The sequence below is a fragment of the Homalodisca vitripennis genome, chromosome 3, assembly GCF_021130785.1.
Source record: "Homalodisca vitripennis isolate AUS2020 chromosome 3, UT_GWSS_2.1, whole genome shotgun sequence".
Lineage (NCBI taxonomy): Eukaryota > Metazoa > Arthropoda > Insecta > Hemiptera > Cicadellidae > Homalodisca > Homalodisca vitripennis.
This window is the reverse complement of record NC_060209.1, coordinates 170,340,744-170,362,445: the sequence shown is the minus strand read 5'-3', so window position 1 is coordinate 170,362,445 and position 21,702 is coordinate 170,340,744. Positions and strand designations below refer to the sequence as shown.

The 21,702-nt window shown below is 36.7% G+C and overlaps 1 protein-coding gene across 1 annotated transcript; it reads right to left on the bottom strand.

The window, feature by feature from the left end:
• Nucleotides 1–5,171: 5,171 nt before the first annotated feature.
• LOC124358461 lies at nt 5,172–6,224 on the bottom strand. Its single transcript, XM_046810757.1, has one exon. It carries the CDS (start codon nt 6,222–6,224, stop codon nt 5,172–5,174), a length of 1,053 nt encoding a protein of 350 aa, XP_046666713.1.
• Nucleotides 6,225–21,702: the final 15,478 nt, after the last annotated feature.

Below are 21,702 nucleotides of genomic sequence, written 5' to 3'. Positions count from 1 at the left end.
TAATGTGATATTGGGTGACATTATGTTTTATCTCTTAATCGTGTTACTATTTCAGTTGGTTTTATCCTTTTATCTTGAGGTAAGTGTAAACTCTTACCATTTCATAATGTATGATATTAGTAAAATAGATATAAAAGGTAGGAAGGTCTAAATTATAACAGAAACACTACAAGTAGATGAGAATGAAGTTTGAGTTTGGTTGGGAAATAGTGTTAAGTTTTAGTGCAAACATTTTTAACTTCTTTCTTCTTTTTATTTATATAAGTTTTTACTTTCTTTCTTTAGTTATATTTAGTTTTAAAACCCTTTGGCCGCTGACGTCCTCTCAAACGAGGACGTTTCGTAATATAGTTATAACATTTTTAGTTAAAGATATACTGTAGAAAGGTCTAGTTTTGTGATTTCCAATCCCAAAAGTCCAAATTAACTATATTTGATGTTCATATGTTGGTACCACTGTTTCGCAATAGTCACGTGATTTAAATACATCAGTATGTAGTCAGCTGTTGCTCGTTGCGCGGGAACGTTGTGGTTACTATTGTTCTGTTGTGTTTCTGCTGACTGCTTTGTGCTTTATTGTTGTTTTATTCTTTATATTTGTTATTTATGTATGTGTTTTAAAAATTAGTAGATTACCTAGCTCACCACTCAGTGAAAATACTATACAAACTTATTTCAAACAGATTTTTTGAGTGATTCAGAATGTAACAACATTGAAAGCAGTTCCGATTCCGAAGAGCCTGTTGACGACACGGATTCCGATCCAACCTATAAACCTAATGCAAGTAGCACTTCTAGTTTTGTAAATAGAGCTGTATTATCATCGGACTCGAAGAAGACGAATGTGATGTTGACGACCCTAGGCCTGGGCCGAGTAATCAGACACAGGCACCAACTAGGCCTCGCCGTCTCGGCCGTCCGTCTCACCGACACCCAATCACTCCCCATCCAATTTCTAGTGATGAGACTGATTCAGAATTAATTGATAGTGATAATGATGGTTGGTAGGATGTTGTAGAAAATAATGATCCTGGACATGTCCATAGCTTTACTTACCATGAATTACCCGGAGCGAAACACTGCCCACCAAGAAACTCTTTCCCCATTGACCATTTTGATTTATTTTTCTCGTTTGCTTTTTTGAATTTACTTGCTACGCAAACGAATAATTATGCACGATATTTTATCGACACTGACCGTGCTAAGCTATCTATCCACAGTAGATGTCGTAATTGGAGACCTGTAAGTTTCACAGAAATTAAAGCATTTATCGCAGTACTGGTGAATATGGGCCTAACCAGAAAACCAAATATTGAGATGTAATGGTCAACGAAAACTTCACAGGAAACACCATAATTCAGGAAAATGTTTTCACGGATTAGATTTGAGACGGTTTTACATTTTTTTCACGTGGTAGACACCAGACATTTACCAAAACCAAAGGAACCTGGTTACGATCCTTGTCCACGCTTTAGCCCTTTGGTAGATCATGCTAATCGTATGTTTCGACATCATTACACCCCTAATAAACAGTTATCAATAGATGAAAGTCTAATTGGAACTAAAAATCATACGCAGCTAATACAGTACTTACCAAATAAGCACCACTATAACTGGGGGATCAAACTAAGGATGATTTGTGATGCCGTTACCAAATATTGTTTAGGCTTTACATGCTACAAAGGATCAAAAGGAAGTAATGATGGTTCTGATAAAAAATGGACTTGCTTACAACGTTGTTGTGAAATTGTTAGAAATGTTTAATTACTTGAATAAGGGGTTTCATATTTTTGTTGACAATTTTTTTACATCAATACCACTTGCTAAGTTTTTATATTCAAAACTGACACATATTACTGGAACTTTACAGTCAAATAGAAAAGGAATTCCCCAACGTATGACAACAAGATTTGAAGTTGGAGAAAAACGATAAAGTCGTAAGGGCCCCATGCTTATGCTAGGTAGTCCACAAAAGGCTTCCCAGAAAAAAAAACAGATTTTACTTTATTCAACGGACAGTACGGCAATTGATGAACTGAAATCGAAAAAAAGGAAATAAAGTGTTTATAACCAGTAGCCCCTAAAATGATATGTCATTATAATGCGAGTTTATAATAGGTGGTGTATTCAAAGACCACGGGGGTACGTCGCAATTGTGGCTTTGTCGCACCTCGAAAATGTCGATGCCGAGACGTACTATTATGTTCTCTACTCTTATACCGAAAGGGGCTGAAGCGTTAGGTTTCAACTTATAACTATGCGATAACGCATTTTCAAATACTAAGTCGTAAGCTGGACTGAAAGGTCTAGATTTCAGAGTATACAAAAAGTTGGCTAACAACAGATCGCGTCTTTGCGACAACGGCGGCTCTCCGCACTCAGCCAGCAAACTTATCACCGGACTGGAGCGGAATCCACCGGTAGTCAGTCTGATAGCAGAGTGATGGATTGTGTCCAGCATTTTAATAGTGTTGGGACGTGCCGAGGAGTACACCTGACACCCGTAATCGAGGCACGAACGAACAAAAGCTTTATAAAAGCGAAGCATACATGTTCTGTCCGCGCCCCACCTTGTCCCTGTAAGCACTCTGAGCAAGTCCAGTCGCCGTAGACACTTAGCTTTCAATTCTCACCAATTCAACCCAGGTAAGTCTGCTGTCCAAAGTAATGCCCAAAAACTTTATGGTACGAGTTACTGATATACGGGTACCGTTAATTGTAAGGAAAGGCTCGGTAGCATTCCTCTGCCTAGAAAACAATATGCACTGGGTCTTATCAGATGAAAAGGAAAATCCTGTTTGTCGACTCCAGTCTTCAAGCCGACGTATCGCAATCTGTAAGATTCGTTCCGCAGTAGCATGTCTCCTTGCGGCGACGTACACAGCAAAGTCGTCAACAAAAAGAGAGCATCGAGCAGGATTAGTGACACAGCTCACGATGCTATTTATAGAAATGGCAAAAAGTGTACAGCTGAGCACACTACCCTGAGGCACCCCATTCTCCAGCATTATTGGGTTGGACAAAGTTGTGCCCAACCTTACCTGAAAAGTTCTGTCGCTCATAAAGTTATTTATGAAGCATAAGATGTTTCCACCGACTCCCCATGACATCAAGGTGTTTACAATTCCCCTTCGCCACGCGGTGTCGTAGGCTTTTCGGAGATCAAAGAAGACTGCTAATACCTGTTTCGCTCAAGAAAGGCGTCTAAGATAGTAGTCTCCATTGAGACCAACAGATCCGTCGTTGACCGTCCTCGGCGAAACCCGCACTGCTGGTTTGCGAGAAGGCGGTTTTGTTCCAAAAACCATACCAGCCTACGGTTCACCATGCGTTCCAGAATTTTGCATAGACAACTGGTGAGCGACACCGGCCGATAACTGGTGGGATCTTTCCTATTCTTTCCAGGTTTTAAAAGGGGAATAATATGAGATCTACGCCATGCCGAGGGAAAGGAACGCTCCTGAAAAATCCGATTGTACAGAGTTAAAAGAGCTTTTTTGCAAGAGATTGGAAGATTTTTCAGCATGGCATAATGGATATCATCTGGTCCTGGGGAGGAGTTTTTGGAACAAGTAATCGCGGAGTTCAGCTCTTCTAAAGAAAATAACAGGTTAAGGGGGCTATTTGTATTTAAATTATAATTTATTTGTACCGTTTCAATGGTATGCTTAAATCTTTGAAACTCAGGACAGTATGATGTAGTCTTTGATACTTCAGATATGGTACGAGACAACTGGTTTGCGACCTCTTGAGGATTGGAAATGATATTATTCCCAACCTTAAGTTCTAGGATAGGTTGGGAGGGGGGTTTTCCACAAACCGAGCGAAGCTTCCTCCATACTTCTGAAGAAGCCGTAGTCCTTGTTATGGAATTGATGAACGCTTGCCACGACTGTCTCTGCGAAATCTGGCAGGCTTTAGCTCTCTTTTGTCGGTATAACTCTAGGTTTTCTTGAGTAGGCCTGATTTTAAATTTTCTTAGAGCTTTTCTTCTGTCTCGAAGAGCTTTACTACATTCTTCTGTCCACCAAGGAACAAAGTTCCGCTTCGGTGTACTAGAAGATATAGGTATACTGTCCTGAGCTGCATGCAATATAGAATTATTTATGTTAGTGACTGCGGTTTCAATATCCAATGGAATATTTATTTCTGGGGTTATTATGGTTTCGTTAAATTTATTCCAATCGGCTTTTTTAATAATCCATTTCGGTCTCCTGTTTCTTTGTATCACCATATCCGGAAAGCTAATCAGGATTGGAACATGGTCGCTTCCATGTAAATCCGTGATTAGCTGCCAGTCTATTCTATGTGCAAGACCCGGGCTGCAAATCGATAAATCGATAACAGACCAAGATCCAGTTCGAGGGCATAAATATGTAGGGGAGCCGTTATTTAATACAACCAAGTTGGCTTCGTCGCAGATTCTGACAACCAAGTTGCCTCTTGAGGAACAGGTATTAGATCCCCAAAAATGGTGATGAGCGTTGAAATCACCAATCATGAGAAATGGACGGGGCAACTAATTAATCAGGTCTGACAGCTCTTGTCTGTCGAGAACGAATGGTGGAGGTGGAAAATATACAGAACATATATTTATTTTAAAAGGAACCGAAATGGAGATACATGAAGCTTGCAGGGAAGTGTTTAAGTTCACTTCTTTTGCGCCAACTGTTGCATCCACGAAAATAGCTGTACCCCCACATGCATTAAGGTTGTGGAGGTTATCGTAACGATAAATATCGAAACCCTTCAAGGAAAAATGATTTGCCCAGTGAAATTTAGTTTCCTGGATTCAGACTACACTTGGCTTTGACTCCTGAAGAAGATGTTTTAATTCTTCAACGCGTGATTTTAATCCGTTTATGTTCCATTGGAGTATTGAAAACATTTATTTGTTATTTAAAAAAAGTTATTTTATTTCTGGTTTTTGAGAATTGTGGATTTTTAAATTTACCTGTGACTGTCTTGAATTCTGTTTCTAAGGTTTGTTCATCCACAATCTCGTCCTCCTCCATGACACTTGATTGGGATGAAAAACGGGAATGTGTGGAAGTGTTTGGTGATCCTTGGGAGCGGTTGTCAATCTTACTTTTAATATTTGTTTTAGTTTGTCGTTGAGCGCTTTTCTTTCAGCTGGTGTTTGCTGTTGAGGCTTTAGTTTCTCGGATACATTAGTTTTTTTCGTTTGGTGTTTTTAGGAATTTTGCTCTAGTGCTCTGTAGACGAGGATCGTCAGATGTCTTCGCTGGAAGTAGCTTCTGTTGTACTTGGGGGATTGGATTGAAGTTAGCCGAGAGTAAACTAATGACATTTGCCATTTGTTGTGTCAGGGCTTCAACCTCCAAGGAAGAACAATGAGAACAGGAAGGAGTATCTCGGGTTGTTGAGGCAGCAGCTTTTGCGTAAGACACATCTTTCTTCGGCAGTTGAGCTGTTCGTCTTCTATACTCTTTGCGAGCATCCACGAATGACAGCTTGTTAACTGTGGCAATCTTTATTACCTCCTTTTCTTCTAGGTATATCTTACAATTTCTTGAGGCTGCGGAGTGTTTTCCTTTGCAGTTAACGCAGAAGGGTTCTATGTTGCATGTCTTTTCGTTGTGGTCTTCCTTACCGCATTGTACGCACAGTTCTTTGTTTTGGCATACTTTGCTAGAATGTCCGAACTTCTGACATCGAAAACATCGCTGTGGGTTTCGAAAGTACGGACGTACAGAAAGAACAAGATATCCTGCCTTAATCGTCTCCGGAGGGTGGGGTAAGTTGAAGGTTAGGATATGCCCGGGAGTTGCGATTTGATTCGTTCCTTCCATCCGGGTTATTCTGACGACATCAGTTACGAAACTAGGTTTGAGTTCTTCTTTTACCTCATCTAGATTCCATTCAAGCAGCTCCCTACTGAAAACGATACCCTTTGAAGAGTTCAGGGTACCATGGGGTTGAACTACTACTTGAAATTGATCAAAGAATGAGGTCATCTTCAGTAGTTGTTTCGATTGTTTACCATCAACCGCTTCCACCAGAACAGTTCCATCTCGAAGTTTCTTAATGGAGTTTGGCTGGCCTCCTGCTCCTACAATTGCCTTGTTAATAAGGAAGGGGCTAGCTTTGGATAGAGGGTTTCTTTCATCTCTCGACTTGAAGACTAGGAACAGTGGAGTGTTTATTGCATAGGCCTCGTCATTTTGATCTATTCTTCTTTGTTTGCTGTCCTCTTCTTGCATGGAGTCTGATAATGGTCTTTTCAGATTACTTTCGCAATCTCTGTTTACTACACTGTGCCTTGGAGTTGAGGAGGTATCCATAGAAAGTTAACCAGCGCTTTGTGTGAAGAGGTGCGGGCCGAAACACCAGGAACGGGCGTGCCCTCGGGTTCTTGAACAAACAGATCCTACCCCAGTTCCCCGGGGCCTGGTGTTAGCTCGTTTAACCGAGACGGGAATTCGCGCACGACTCGGGCTCGCACGTAGCAGCAGAGACTCCGACATCTCTGCTCACTGCACACTTCCTGACCAAGGACTGACGTGGCTGGTCTCAGATCCGTATCGTCACTGACGCGTCGGCAGCGCAAGCGCACATCAGCCCCAGCACACTAACAAGAAGGCACTCCTTGATTAGGGCTGGGGCACTCCCAGCGGGTGACGAAGCGGAACAGTCGGAAAGGAGTGAGTAGGGATGGATATGATTAAGGATACGGGAAAGGATGGGAAAGGCAGTTTAACGTCATACCCAGGACGCTCTGTCAAAAGATGTTCTTACAAACATTAGATATTCAAAAATGGACGGTTCGTTACTGGGTATCTGGAGACAAATTCAGTGGTAATGAGAGTCTAGAAAACTACACGTCTGCTGGCATGGCCCTTCAAGCTTCAATTACACGTCCATCTTCTGCCCAAAAGCCTAAAAAAGCTCAGGCAAAATAATTCGCAAAATCTTTCCTTCAGAGCCTGGCTAAGTTGCCAGCCCACTACTGTCGAACGTCTACGACGCGCCTCTATCTTGAACCTATATTTACTACATTATCCCATCTCTACAGAGTATACAAAGACCGTTGTCTTGAAGAAGGATCTACAGTTATTAGCAGAACTCTCATTGAAAACCTTTTCAAACAAATGAATTTGGCCATTTATCAGCCTAAAAAGGACAGGTGTGATGTGTGTGTGGGTCATGAGGTTGGCAACGTTACTGATGAGGACTACAACGAGCATGTAAAATGAAAAATTGAAGCTAAAGAAGAAAAGGATGCAGATAAGGAGAAAGCTAAATTGAACCAATGCTATGTTTTCTGCTCAGATGTTCAGGCATTTAAGCTCTGCCCAAGTGTAAATGCCAGTGCCTTATACTACAAGACAAAGTTAAATATTCACAACTTCACTATGTACCTAACAGACGATCTAGATAGAAAGATAGTAATAATCAAGCGCGGTTCAAAGTATCCCGAGTGAATAATGAACACAACTAAAACCAGCATATCTGCTATGTTTTGTGGCAACGCTGCAGGGGAAATTCTCCCTCCCTTTGTAGTATACAAATCAATGAATATGTGGGATACTTGGACACAGAACGGACCTTTAGGAGCTAGATATACCTGTTCTCAATCAGGCTGGTTTGAGGCAGTATCATTTAATGAATGGTTTGAGAGTTTACTTTTACCTCACCTCAAAAGGTTGCCAGGCAAGAAGGTGGTCATAGGTGCCAACTTGTCTTCTCACATTTCAGTGAATGTGATACATTTATGTCAAGCCCATGATATAAGCTTTGTTTGCCTTTCTGCAAATAGTACACACTTGACCCAGCCACTTGACGTGGCATTTTTTGCCTCTCTTAAAAGGGGTTGGAGAAAAATACTGACGGTGGATTCACATGTTCAACTCTCCAAAAGCAGGATTTCCCCCTCCTTTTAAAAAAGCTTTTGGAGTTTATTGAGTTTATTCAAGTAGTAGTTCAACCCCATGGTACCCTGAACTCTTCAAAGGGTATCGTTTTCAGTAGGGAGCTGCTTGAATGCAATCTAGATGAGGTAAAAGAAGAACTCAAACCTAGTTTCGTAACTGATGTCGTCAGAATAACCCGGATGGAAGGAACGAATCAAATCGCAACTCCCGGGCATATCCTAACCATTCTAAAACTAATCTAATGTCTGGTTTCAAGTCATATGGAATCTATCCAAATAGTGTTGATGAACTTTTAAAGAAAATTCCTCATGCATCCATGATTGATAATGATATTGAAAGCTCTTTTATTGGAATCTTGAGTGCCTATCATCGGAAGAACGAACTAGTATGGAACTAACGTATAAATAGGGCTGTGCTGGTTCTCAACAATCTAGTTTTAAACAAAAGTTAAACATTGTAATGCTGATGATTCTAACATATTTCAAAACTCACTCGTGCCTTTACAGCTGTGTTGTACAATTGAAAATACTAAGAAAGTCGTTTGGCAGAATCCTATTCCTTCGTCCACAAGATTCTGCCGACATATACGAATAAGATTTATCCAAGAAAGTTACAAATGAAGAAATGTATTATATTGAAAACAAAATCAAGGAGCTTAAACACACTGAAATACAAACAGACCATTATTTAGTTAACCCTAGAAGTGACACGCACCGCATATGCGGCGCATTAACATACTTTCCTATTACATAATTTTTGAAGTCGTAAATATCATCCGATCGCAATTATATTTATATGGTTGCAAAAAGAAAGAAAAAAACTTCTCAAATATATAATTATTTAAGTTGCATTGTACTTTTAGTTTTCTCTATAGATTGTGAAACACTGGCAGATGAATGCAAACAGCTGGGGTCCGGCGGCCATTGTGACGTCACGCTTTGTTATAGTCACGTCGTAGTACTTCTGCTTTGTTATTGTTTACATCTGTTTACGTATTACTTCACGGTGGTTTACTTCGGTTCTTCGGTAGTGTAAAATATAGTGTAAAATATGACTTCAGAAAACTATAAAGATCGTTCAAGTGATTTGAGGGAGTTAGTGGGTGAGCCAATGTCAAGTGATGAAGAAGGACAGGAATCTGATGTTGAGATTACTGCAGGTACAGAGGCTAATTTTAGTGATAGTTCAATTGATTTTTTATCTGACAGTGATGATGAATATGTACCAAATAGTGATGAAATTAATGAGTTTAACGTTGAACAAAATGTGGAAAATATCCTTCAAGCTCCATGTAGGCCTAACCTCAACACTAGTCCTAGGGCTGAATCTCCCAACTTATTTGACATTCCTGGGCCTAGTTCTAGACCTGATCCACAAGATACTGATCCCATTACCTATGTATGGTTATCCGTCTTCCTCCCTGAACCTGTAAAAGAAACACCCTTTTTGGTTAGGGAAACAAATACTGGACCTAGAAATTGTCCTCCAAGAAACTCACTACCAATAATGAATCTGTGCCTCTTTTTCACACAAACTATCTGGGGACTGATATCCCGGGAAACAAATGTCTATGCACAAAATGCTATTGAGAAGGCTAGAAATGAAGGCAAATTGAAAACGCATAGTAGATTAATTAAATGGGTAGCTGTAACCGTTAGCGAAATCAAAAAGTATATTTCTGTAATGATCAACATGGGATTATCATTCCGTAACAATATTGTTCATTACTGGGATGCGAATCCAAGCCAACATTTACCATTTTTCCAAAAGTAATGTCTCCCAGACGGTTCCAAATCATAAATGCAATGCTTCACCTCAACTCTACTTAAAACCCTCAAAAGGGTCTCAACCCAGTCATGGCCCATGGCACAAAGTCAGGCCTTACATTGACGAACTGAATCGTAATTTCAAGCAGTACTTCATACCTTCCCAAAACATTTGCATTGACGAAAGCCTAATAGGCATGAAAAACAGAATTGTTTATTTGCAATATATGCCAAACAAAAGGAACTGCAGATTTGGGTTCAAAAAATTCGAAGTATGTGATAGGAACACCAGCTATATGATTCATGCTGAATTGTATTGTGGACATGAATTTTTATCCGACGGCACTGACCCTCTGGCACAGAGAGTAGTTATCTACCTTTTAGAACAATCTGATCTTCTGGACAAAGGATACCACTTATTTACGGATAACTGGTATACTAAAATTCCCCTGGCCGAAAAACTCTTTGAACGGAACACTTATCTCACAGGCACCAAACAAACTTTCTTGATATGTCGTTGCATAACGTATATATACTTTACAAAAGTAACACTGATAACCCCATTTCTCGAAGGGATTTTATGGTTGGCATAGTAGATGAATTAAGTGCAACTCCTAATGAAACTCAAGGGCAGTTGCCAATCCCAGGAGCAGGTGGTGATGTTCTCGATCCAGTGCACGAACTCACATTATTGCCCAACAGAAACAATCGGTTGTGTGCTGTGTGTTATGAAAAAGACAAAATAAAGAAAGGACCAGCTATTCATGTCCAGGCTGCAACTGCGGGGTTCATCAAAATTGTTACCAGTTTTTGCAACACTTCTACAGGAAGAGGAAGGCAACCAACAGCGACTCAGAATGAAACGTCCAAACTAGACTTGTGTATATTGTACATTTTAAATTTGTTTTTTAAGTTAATTTCTGTTAATTAGAAATTATTAGCTGTAGTTTTATGGCCTTGAAAACGTAACATTTTATTAATTATCTCCACTTTCCGGACTCAAATTATTAGACTCAATCACATTTTTTATCAAATTTTGTTGTTACACCATTTCAACAGTACTTTTACTTGATGGACATGGGTAAATAATGTTTAGTGTTATATAGTATACACTTCTCAAAAATTTTCTCAAAGTCTGTGCAATAAAGTACACACATTATACTAATATATCAAAAGAGCAAAAAAAACCTAATCAGCTGTTTTCTTACCATGTGTGTTTTCATAAACTCAAAAGTACTATTTGTGTTGTAATATGCTTTGATGTGTTAGTGGTTGTCGTATAAGATATTTTAACAACAGTATTTTAGTTTTCTTGACATAAATCAACTGTTTTGTGTCTTTTTACCCTGTAAAACATTTGCCAGAAAATATATTGGTAATGGGCAAAACTGCAGATTTATCACCTCGTAAAATATATATGACCAAGGTTCTTTTGAAAGAAAATCATTATTCGCAAAGGGAAATAGCAAGAAGACTCAGTATATCACAAAAGTCTGTAAGCAGGATTAAGCGGGCCTGTACAATACAATTTATGAATCTAGTTGGGTTGGAAAATGTGGCCGCAAACCTAAATTGAATGAAAGATTGAAAAAAAAACTAAAGAACATGGTTCTCAACAACAGAAGAAGTACTAAACAGCAGTTGGCAGAGGAAATGAAAGCATATGGGGTCAATGTTTCACCCAGAACTGTTGTACGAACCCTTAAAGATGAAGGCTTAAATGTAAGACGACCTCGAAAGAAGCAGAAGATATCACCAGCCATGGCTAAAAAGCTCTTGAAGTGGGCAAAAGGACTAAAACACTGGACTCAGGATGATTGGAAGAAGGTGACAAGTTAAACATTACGTTATTTACACTATAAAACAGCGAAGAATGGTTCCTCAGGCCAAAAACTAGTTTCCAGATGATGGAATTTGTGTTTAAGCACGACGGAGCGCCATGTCACCAAGCAAAAACAATTAAAAGCTTTTTAAATTCAAAAGAAATCAGTGGTCTGCCTTAGCCAGGAAATAGCCCGGATATGAATCCGATTGAGAATCATTGGGGTATAGTAAAAGACAGGATGAGAAAAGAGAAAATTACCACAAAAACTGGTTTGATAGACTTTAATAAACATTTTGCACCATGACCAAGAAATAAAGGATTCTTGCAAAAAACTGGTGGAAAGTATGTCTAAGAGATTGGCATTGCTTATAAAAAATAAGGGATTACATACTAAGTATTATATGTGTGTAAAAGTTAAAAATGAGTAAAATGTATTGAAAAACCATGTTGAGTCTAATAATTTGTCACCCCTCTGTATATATCTGAAAACAGCATAAAATTTCGATCAAATGTATATTTTGGATTTTTTCTTTTGTATACTACAAGTTAGGTATAAAACGGAATTCGGAGTTAACAAAAAATAAAAAAAATAACACGTATTTTTTGAAAAATAAAAAAAAATTATTAAAAATAAACCAACAAAATATGTTTCTGTTCTTTTGTGAAACAAATTATATATAATATGTTACATTTGGAATATTGTTTCCAGTAAATATTAGCTTTAGAAAAATATATTATCGGTTACCCTAAAACACTGTGCCACTACAGTAAGTTCGCGTGCCACTTCTAGGGGGTCAAGCACACATTGGTTCCCACTATGGTTGACGGAAAAGTGTGTAACGCACTAACAGATACAAGCTCAACCATGAGGTGTTTCATTTGTAAAATCAACTCAAAAGACTTCAACAGGTTGGATCAAAAATTTACAGAGAACACGAATTCTTTAAAATTTAGCCTATCAATTCTGCATACTAGAATTATATGTTTTGAGTCTCTCCTTCATCTATAATATAAACTACCAACTAAAAAGTGGCAAGCAAGATGTGAAAAAGAAAAGAAAGTAATTTCCGAAACAAGAAAAAATATCCAAGATGCATTTAAATCTGAACTAGGTCTACTGGTTGAAATACCCAAACAAGGCTTTGGTAACTCAAATGGTGGAAATACATCAAGGCGTTTTATCGCAAACCCTGAAACCAGCTCACAAATTACAGGTATTGATTTGGGACTAATAAAAAGGTTTAATATAATTTTAGAAACAATTTCCAGTGGACGTGAAGTAAATTGTACCTTGTTTAAGAAATATGCTTATGAAACAGCAAATTTGTATGTGGATTTGTATGGATGGTACCCGATGACACTCACGGTACATAAAATACTGATTCATGGGTCAACTATTATTAGTCATGCATTATTGCCTATTGGACAGCTGTCGGAAGAAGCAGCTCAAGCTAGAAACAAACGTTTTAGACTATACAGGCAAAAGTATGCAAGAAAATTCCACAGAGAAGTGTGTAACCGAGATATATATATATATATATATATATATAACAGACTCAGCAGTAACTCCAGTTGTGGCGCGGCCGCTGTGGAGTAAGGATCGTGGGACCGTGCGCTCCTGCTCTACTACTCGTATTGGAGATTTATAATTAATTGTAATTGTTATTGTTGTTAAGTATTAATGGTAATAGTAAAAAGTGCAGTGTTTAAAAGTGTGACTCAGTTATTGATCTACAGGAGAAGAAATTAAATTGTATTGAGTGTAGAGGATTTTTTTTCATTTGGGATGTGCAGGAAAACCTTACCGAGATGATTATGATTACTTCATACGCTACTTCAAGTTAACTGGAAGTGTAGTATTTGTCGATAAGAATGAAAAGTACAAGAGGAGATGCCACACCAGTTAACGCCAGTAAGTGAGAAAGCCTTTGTTTTTAAAACAGGGTGGTTCCGAGGCCGATTCAGATTCCAGTACTACTCTTGTATCGGGTGTAACTAAAAAGACATTTATGCCATAACATGTAAAAAGGGCTTTTTCTTTTAATAATACGCATAGAGCACAATGCAGTTATTGTTGCGAAAGTTTTCATTTTAAATGTATTAAAATGACGAGGACAGGATTTTTTAAAGATATAAAAAACTTGTTGTGTCCTGTCTGCATTGTTCAAGACGTAGCGGTAGATAAGAAAAGCAGAAGACGCGGCCTTATCTGCCGCAGATAAGATTAGTCCCCGTTGCCTATCCCCATACAGGACTATTGACAAATGTTGAAACCCACATTGGCAAGTTGTAGACAAGAGAATATTACACTTTCTGATGTAATTCTCAAGGAAATGAAAGAGTTTCGTCTTGAGGTTAATCAAAAAAAATAAAGAGTTTGCAATTCTCTTGAAATCTACTTCTACATGGGTTCAGGAGAATGGAGAGAGTATCAAATCTATTAGAAAAACAATGTGACCCAGTTAGTCAAAGATTTTGAGATCATAAGTCAGGAAAACAGTGTAATTTAAAAAGAAATAACGAAATTTTGACTAAAAAGAGTAAATCAATTGGAACAAGCAATGAGGGACAAGGTGGTAGAAATCATCGGCGTCCCATTGAAGAAAGGAGAAAATGTTTATGGACATTATTAAGCAGCTGTCTGCAAAAATTGGCTTTGATTTTCAAGAGGAAATGATAGATAATTTGCTACAGATATATGTTCTGCTGTGGTGGACTCCGCTAGACCGGGCGGTATTGTTGTGCGTTTCCTGCGCAAACTTGATAAGGAGCGGTTTATTTCCAAAAACGTAAACAGAAAAGAACGTGAATTCCAGAGACCTTGGTTCATGGAGGGGGACGCGGGGTACCGATATATATCAATGACAGACTTAGGCCCGGCCTCCACTTGCGATTTGTTGTCGCGCGATTGTTTAGTCGCAAAAATAGAACCTATTGTTTTAAATGCAGGCGCATCCACATGCGACAGAAATGCGACTGCGATTTAAAAAACGCAACTGGAACCTATTTTGACCGCGACGCGGACTGTCGCGGAAATAAAATGAGTCACACGGACAGGCATCGACATGCATCCACTGGCGATTATTTAGTCGCATTTTTGGACTGAGTACTGTTCGAGCGGTGGCTGTTTGTTAACTAAATAAGATTATGTCTGACAGTGAAAACCTCTACATAGTAAAATTAGCTATTATCAGTCTTGATACTGATTGCTAAATAGTGAAGTAGAAAAGAGACCGGTCTCTTTATAAATAAAACAAATTAAGAGTACAGTGACCGAATATAAAAGAAAAACTGTGGACTGAAAGTGTGTGGTAAAGGGATAGAAAACTGGAATGACCTTACATCAAAAGAAAAGAAACAATAAAGGTGAGTGATTTAAATATGATAGCATTAATTGGCTAAAAATAACCACCTACAGGATATCTAAAAAATGTAGCCTACACTAACTTATATTTATATCTTATCGGATTCATTGCAGTTCTATATGTTCCCGATTATCAATTTATTTTCGTCTTTGATATTGTTATTATCTTATAAATCTATTATATTATCGTCTATAAAACTATTGTATGCTTTTTTATATTTATTCCCAACAGTTTATGTTTATTTTTTTTATTATTATTTCAAAGAAACATTTTTTCAATATTTCATTTTAATAGGGTTGCTACCTAAATAGGTTTCTGTAAATAAAACATCGTTCATAGTTTTATTAGCAATTTATTTAAACCAAAATGTAGTTTTTTGGCTAACAAGAAGATTATGGTTGTATAAATGATTAATAATGAAATTTATAAAACTTTAGTTACTCTTAACATTGTTTATTAAACAATTTTTTAAACAGAGGTTTTCTTCTGTAAAATCACTTCCATGCTATTATTATGCCAACTTCTTCTTATTGATTTAAACATGGTCGATATTGCCAAGGTAATGAGCCTTGAGTGATGAAATATGATAGTAATCTGCCAAGTAGTCTCTTGCTTCGATACCTGAAGAGGTACCCCGGTACACCGACTTGTTTGTATACATACCAGCGGACACTCATAGCATTCATCTTCAACTCGAATACCATCTTTTCTTCTTACAATGTTGTTGAGAACGCAGGATGATTTAATAATGTCATCCGCTAAGTTCGTTTGGACATTCAATGGCCGATGGAAAATTCGCCATTTGTTGGCTAAAATACCAAACGTGCATGTCCACCATTCTTCGAGCCACGGCACATTTCTGTAGTTGTATACTCTTTGTTTCCACTGGATAAATTCTTCCTGGGATAAGGCCTCCACTATATTTCTTGATGTAGCAAATGCTTCATCTCCAACTATAACAAATGGCATAGGTTGTTCCATTTATGTTCGTCATTAGGAAGAGTTTGAGCTTGAGGGCATGTTCAGTTTGCCATCAAATCAACTTTGCACCTAGTGCGGAGTTTTTCAGAATATTTGAATCACTGTTACTACCGTAAGATCCTACATCGATTGCTGTAAAAACAATAGTCTGCGTCTACTACAGCAAGTAACACAATCGAAAAGTAATTTTTATAATTGTAAAAAAGAGATCCAGAGTGATTTGGCTTCTGAATTCTTATTTGTTTGCCGTCAATGGCACCAATGCAATTTGGGAAGTTCGTTCGCAAGTAAAAATTGTTTTGCTATCTCCTTCCAATCTTCCTCTGCGATTTGGTAGGCATGTGTATTGGTTGTAAACATGTCCACAATTGTTGAGCAAGGTATCTTTAATGATGTGACCAATTGTGCTGGCACCCAATTTAAATATTCAAAGTGTTGTAACGAAATGAAGCTGTTCCCAGTGGCAAGGTACCTGAAAATAATAAATTCTGAAAATAAGGAGGGGGTACTATATCAAAAGTGTTATGATGAAGTTATGGCATAGGTTTTTACATTTGAAATCAATTAAAATATAATTTTTAATTATTCTAGGGGGGTTAAATACTAAAATTTGTATTCAGGTACAGACGTCTTCAAAAAAGTGGAAGAATTTAAAGGACTGCTTTTTGAGGGAAATTGCAGCACAAACGAAAAACCACATCAGGCCAAGGAGCAAACAAAAAGAAGAAAGTATATCCATTTTGATTGCGTTGCTGTTTTTGGTGTCCCTTTGTAAAAGGAAAGAGAAACTATTAGTAATATCTCCCTCAATGAAACGGATGGATATGAACCAGAGCAACCACATGATACATCTTGATGACATTCAAGAAGGTAATTCTACTGCAAGATGCTCACTTGGCATTAATGCACAGACGAGCGTGAAAGGCGTAAAAATAGTAAGAAACAAAATGCAAACTCATATGAGACATCTTTATTGAACATTTTGAAAGCAAGACAAAGTGACGAGGGTAATGAAGATAAAAACACATTCGCTTTAATGTTGGTTCCAAATGTTAGGAAAATTAAATGAAAGAGCAAAGCATTATGCTAAGATAGAAATTTTAAACGTCATGAGGCAAGCTCTCGAAACATTAATCCACGCCCTGAGTTACATCAGCTCTTCCCAACATTTACACAACAGCCACACGCATAGCCATTCTGCTTACGGACATGTGCGAATTCTAACCAACCTGTGTATCCACAAAATATGGCCAATGCAGAATTTTTACAACGATTTTGCAGGAAGTGTTTTGTCATCACCCTCTGCAAGTGGAAGTGATCTTTTTGATTTATCGTAACTCTTTTAATGGGTAAACTACTAACCCCCTTAGTTATTCCTATAACATTTGATTTTTAATTAATTTTGTAACTTGATGTTTTTTAAAATGTTTTGATTTAATAAAGAGTTTTATAATAGATAAAACAAATAAAGATAATTTGATTTTCTGTAATTTATTTACTTCACCTCAAAAGGTCACTGATAGACGTTCTTCTGGCTGGTATAGACAATCTCCATTTTGTGTTTTTATATGTAATTTGATGGACCAATTATTCTCAACAAGTTCATCAAAACTATTTTTTCGTCATTCGGTAATACTGAAAGAATTTTATAGGATTTTCACTCAAATCTTCAAATAACTAGTGAAATCTGCCCTTTTAGTAATCGCTGACTTGTTATTGGGTGAACCCAGTAATTATGTTTTCGCCGTTTACGTCTAGCACGAAGTAAAAGCGCGATCACAACACTTGCTTCGATGTCATCCTCATTGATCAAAATCTACAACGATTCTGTCGCAAGTGGATGCACACTCAATTAAGTTTTGCGACTGCGACAAACAATCGCGCGACAACAATCGCAAGTGGAGGCCGGGCCTTACTCAGGATAAGCGGAAACTCCTCAATGAAGCCCGTAAAGTCAGGCGGGACAAGTTGTACACCGTCCTGTGGGTTTAAAAAAATGGACGTATCTTTATGCGTAAAAATGAAGGTGATCGATTTGTTGTAATTGAAATTCAATGGAGGACTTACAAAAGCTGGCTTGACTAGCAGCAAAAAGCCTTGGAAAAATGTGTTATTAATGTAGTTATTTATGATAATGGTGAAAACGGATGTGTTTTAAGTTCTGATTTATTTGGTTATCCGTTTAAATATTGTCTCATTGTGTTAGTGTACGGTGTTGTTGTTTGTAGCTCAAATAGATTGTCTATGTCAGATTCTAATAGAAATATCTCTCTTGTAGCAAAGTTGAAAGAAAAATTTGATAGCTCGAGAAAATGTGTTAAAAATAGTCATGTTAATGTTGAAAATTTGTTAGTACACAAAGACGTCTTTTATATCGATTTTTGTTTCACAATAATTTGTTTGATATAGTTCGTTGCAATAACTGAAACATTTTTGAAGACAACCTGTTGTTTTGTCCACAACCATACAATATTGATGGTTACAATTTTAATAAGACACGATAGAGAAAATAAAGAGGGAGGAGGTATTGGTGTTTATATAAAGAAGTCACTTGGTTACAAAGTTTTAGCAACGTCAAGCCAGAATATTTAATTGTAGAAATATCTCAAAGGGTGGAAGTTGTTGTTATGTATAGTTTATAGGCTCCGAAAATTGGTTTTCATTTCTGATTTTTTTAATGTCCTATGCGCAATTATTACCAATTTATAATAATGTAGTCATCGTAGGAGATTTTAATACAGATTTGAGCTGCCGAGAGGGTATTTTTATGATAGGGACTGAGTTGTTAATTTAATAAGCAATTTGAATTTATCTGTTTTGGCCGTTTGGAGCCTACTTTTCACCTACCAAGATCAGGACACTTGGCTTGATTTACTTATATGTAATGATGTTTGTAGTGTTAAAACTTTTGGTCAAGAAACCAGTGTCTGGTATCTCATATCATGATTTGATCTATTTAGAAATTAATTTAAAGATGAAACTTGTGTCAAATAAGGCTGGAGTCTAGTGATGGTGAGAGATTTTAAGAATATATCGATAGATAGTCTTAAAAGAGAATGTTTGGCGTTGGAACTGGAATGATTTGTACTTAAGCGATTCTATTGATGATAAAGTAGAAATATTAAGTAGTAATATAAAAGAGCTTTATAACAAACATGTGCCCAGAGAGGAAAAATATCACAACGAACGACTTGTTGTCCTAGGATTACTAATTGAATTAAAAGATTTAATGTCACATCAAGAGATGTATTGTACAAACGTTTTTAAGAAAGGGACTAAAAATGTTACAATTTGGGAGACTTATAGAGTTCTCCGAAATTAGGGATAAAAGGCTTTTAAGAGATGGAAGGAATCTCAGTATTTCAAACGTTATTTCAAACCAATAAGAATTGTAAAGATCTGTGGAAGGTATTCATTTAGAAGTTCGAGATAAAGGAGGGTGGAGGTGGAAAAACGGAGAAAAGGGGAAAGGAATGAAAGGAGCGTAAAAGTTTATCAGACCCCAGTCGTAGTTAATTTAGATAGTTTTAGTTTAAATTTTTTTAAATGATTATTTTTGTGGTGACGCCCGTGTTGGCACATTTTGGGTTATTTGGAATCGTGGTTACCGCTGAATACAGCTCCCCCCAGGCCCGAGCCCCGGGTCATTAGCAATTATAATAAATAATCACCTTGTTGAGTTTTTTATAACCAAGAGAGAGGGACATGTGTTTCAAGCTAGGAATATAAGTTTTAGTTTTATGCGGTAGGAATGTAAAGAAGTCACTGTTGATTGTAGTGTAAGATTGTATTTTGAAAGTATTTACAAGACATCCTCGTATAACGCAAATCGGGGCTTGATCAATGGAGAGGAAGGGGGCGGATGATGGAATTCAAACTTAACTTAAGTCATTTAGAATAATGTTATGATGAAATTAAGTATGTTTTATGTTTATGTTTTTTTTTTAAATTTTTCTTTGCTAAAAAGGGAGTAAGAGTATATTCACGAACGAAACAGTGGAAGAATAAAGAAAGAAAGAAGATAAGGAGAAAGATAAGTCTTTTTTTATGCTTTGATTATTACCATTGCCTCGCCTAAAGTAGACAATCCGCTCTTGGAGTAGTAGGCACACCTTACCAGATCAATTAATATTTTTTATGTGTATTGGGCTTGAAGATCGCTGATAAGTTAGTAGTTTACAAGACAAATTGTGTGATTTTTGTAAATAGGAAAATAATATTCTTTATAAGTATCAATCAGGTTTACAGAAAATCTGTATTCAGGTATAGTACTCAAACCGCTTTAATTAAAATGACTGACGACATGAAAGATTTTAGCTTTTGGACTAGAATCGAAGATAACTGACAAGTTTTTAATGCTTTTAGATATTCAGTCGTGCTTTTGAGCTGTGTCAGTTCATAAAATTGTTGCTTTCTATTATTTAATATCATACCAATTTTGACGTGAGTGTAGTAGTCATAGATTGGTTGGTTTGATTCGTACTTTAGTGACAGTGTATCAAAGAATTAGGACTGTAAATGGTACCTTTTCAGGATTGGAAATTAAATTCAGTTGGTGTACCCCAAGGTTTTCCACTTTGTGTGCTCTATTGTTCTCATTGTATGTAAAACAGAATAAATGAACCAATTGTTTTTTTGTAGATCGTTTGCTTTATGCAGAGAGATGATATGCAGTTGTATATTAATTGTGGACATTGATAAAATTGATGATGCTGTTAATATGATGAATGTTGATCTGGAAGTGTTTATTTAAATGGTGCAGTGATCATGGTCTTATAATTTGAATATTTCAAAAATGTAAGCCAATCATCTTTGTTACTCAAAGACTGTTGTCACCAATTAAATTTATAGAAAATATTACACGAGTTAAAATTAGATTGTGAGAAGATCTGGAATTCCGAAACAGAAATCTGTAATTAATTTAGGAATAAGGATAAATAATTCTTTATCATGGGACAGATCAAGTAAATTATGTCCATAAAAGAGTTTACAGTAGTTTGTACCAATTTAAGAAATTGTGCTTTAACCCACCTGCTTTATGTTTTTAAAAAGTTTGTTAGTTAAGTCCTTAATTTTTTCCTGTTTTTTGATTTATTCTTTGGCCCCCCCGCTCTTTTGTGATGTAAATTATACGTTAATTACTAAGTTACAGAGAGCACAAAAAAATGCGTTGGCGTACGGTATATTTATGGTTTGAGATTAGATGATCACGTCACACCACATTTTTATATTCGATTTAGGGTGGTTAAAGATAAAAGTAAAGGATTGAATTGATATAAGGTTTTAACAGTTTATGTACAGTATTCTTAAGGAACATTAAACACCTGATTTATTTGTTTGAAAAAATTATACCAGAATGGAATCAAAGTACATGCAAGGCAAACGAGAGAGATTGGAAATGTCACGTTACAGTTTCCAATTCATAGGACTACTACGTACTCCAATTCTTTCCATGGTTCAGTCTATAAGAAAACATGAATACACTGGATGAACGATGTTAAAAAAAAATGCTACAAGTAAAAGATTGTTTAAAGAAAAATTGAGAGAGGGATTCCTTTTACAGAGAATATACCTACTTATTATAAACAATTTAATTAATTGAGACAAAAGTGTGTATTTTTTGTCGTGATTATACTGTTAAATGTTATTATAAATTTTTGTATTTAATAGATTTACATTATTCATATGCAGAAAAATATTTTATTTCTACATTTTGTAAAAACTTTATTGTTATTATTATTATGTTGATCTTGATACAAACTTATATAATGTCAATACTTTGATAATTGTGGTAATTAATTTATTTATTTGTTTTGTTTTGTTCTTTTTTCATGTACAGAAACAGATTTTATTACTATTAATTGTTATTA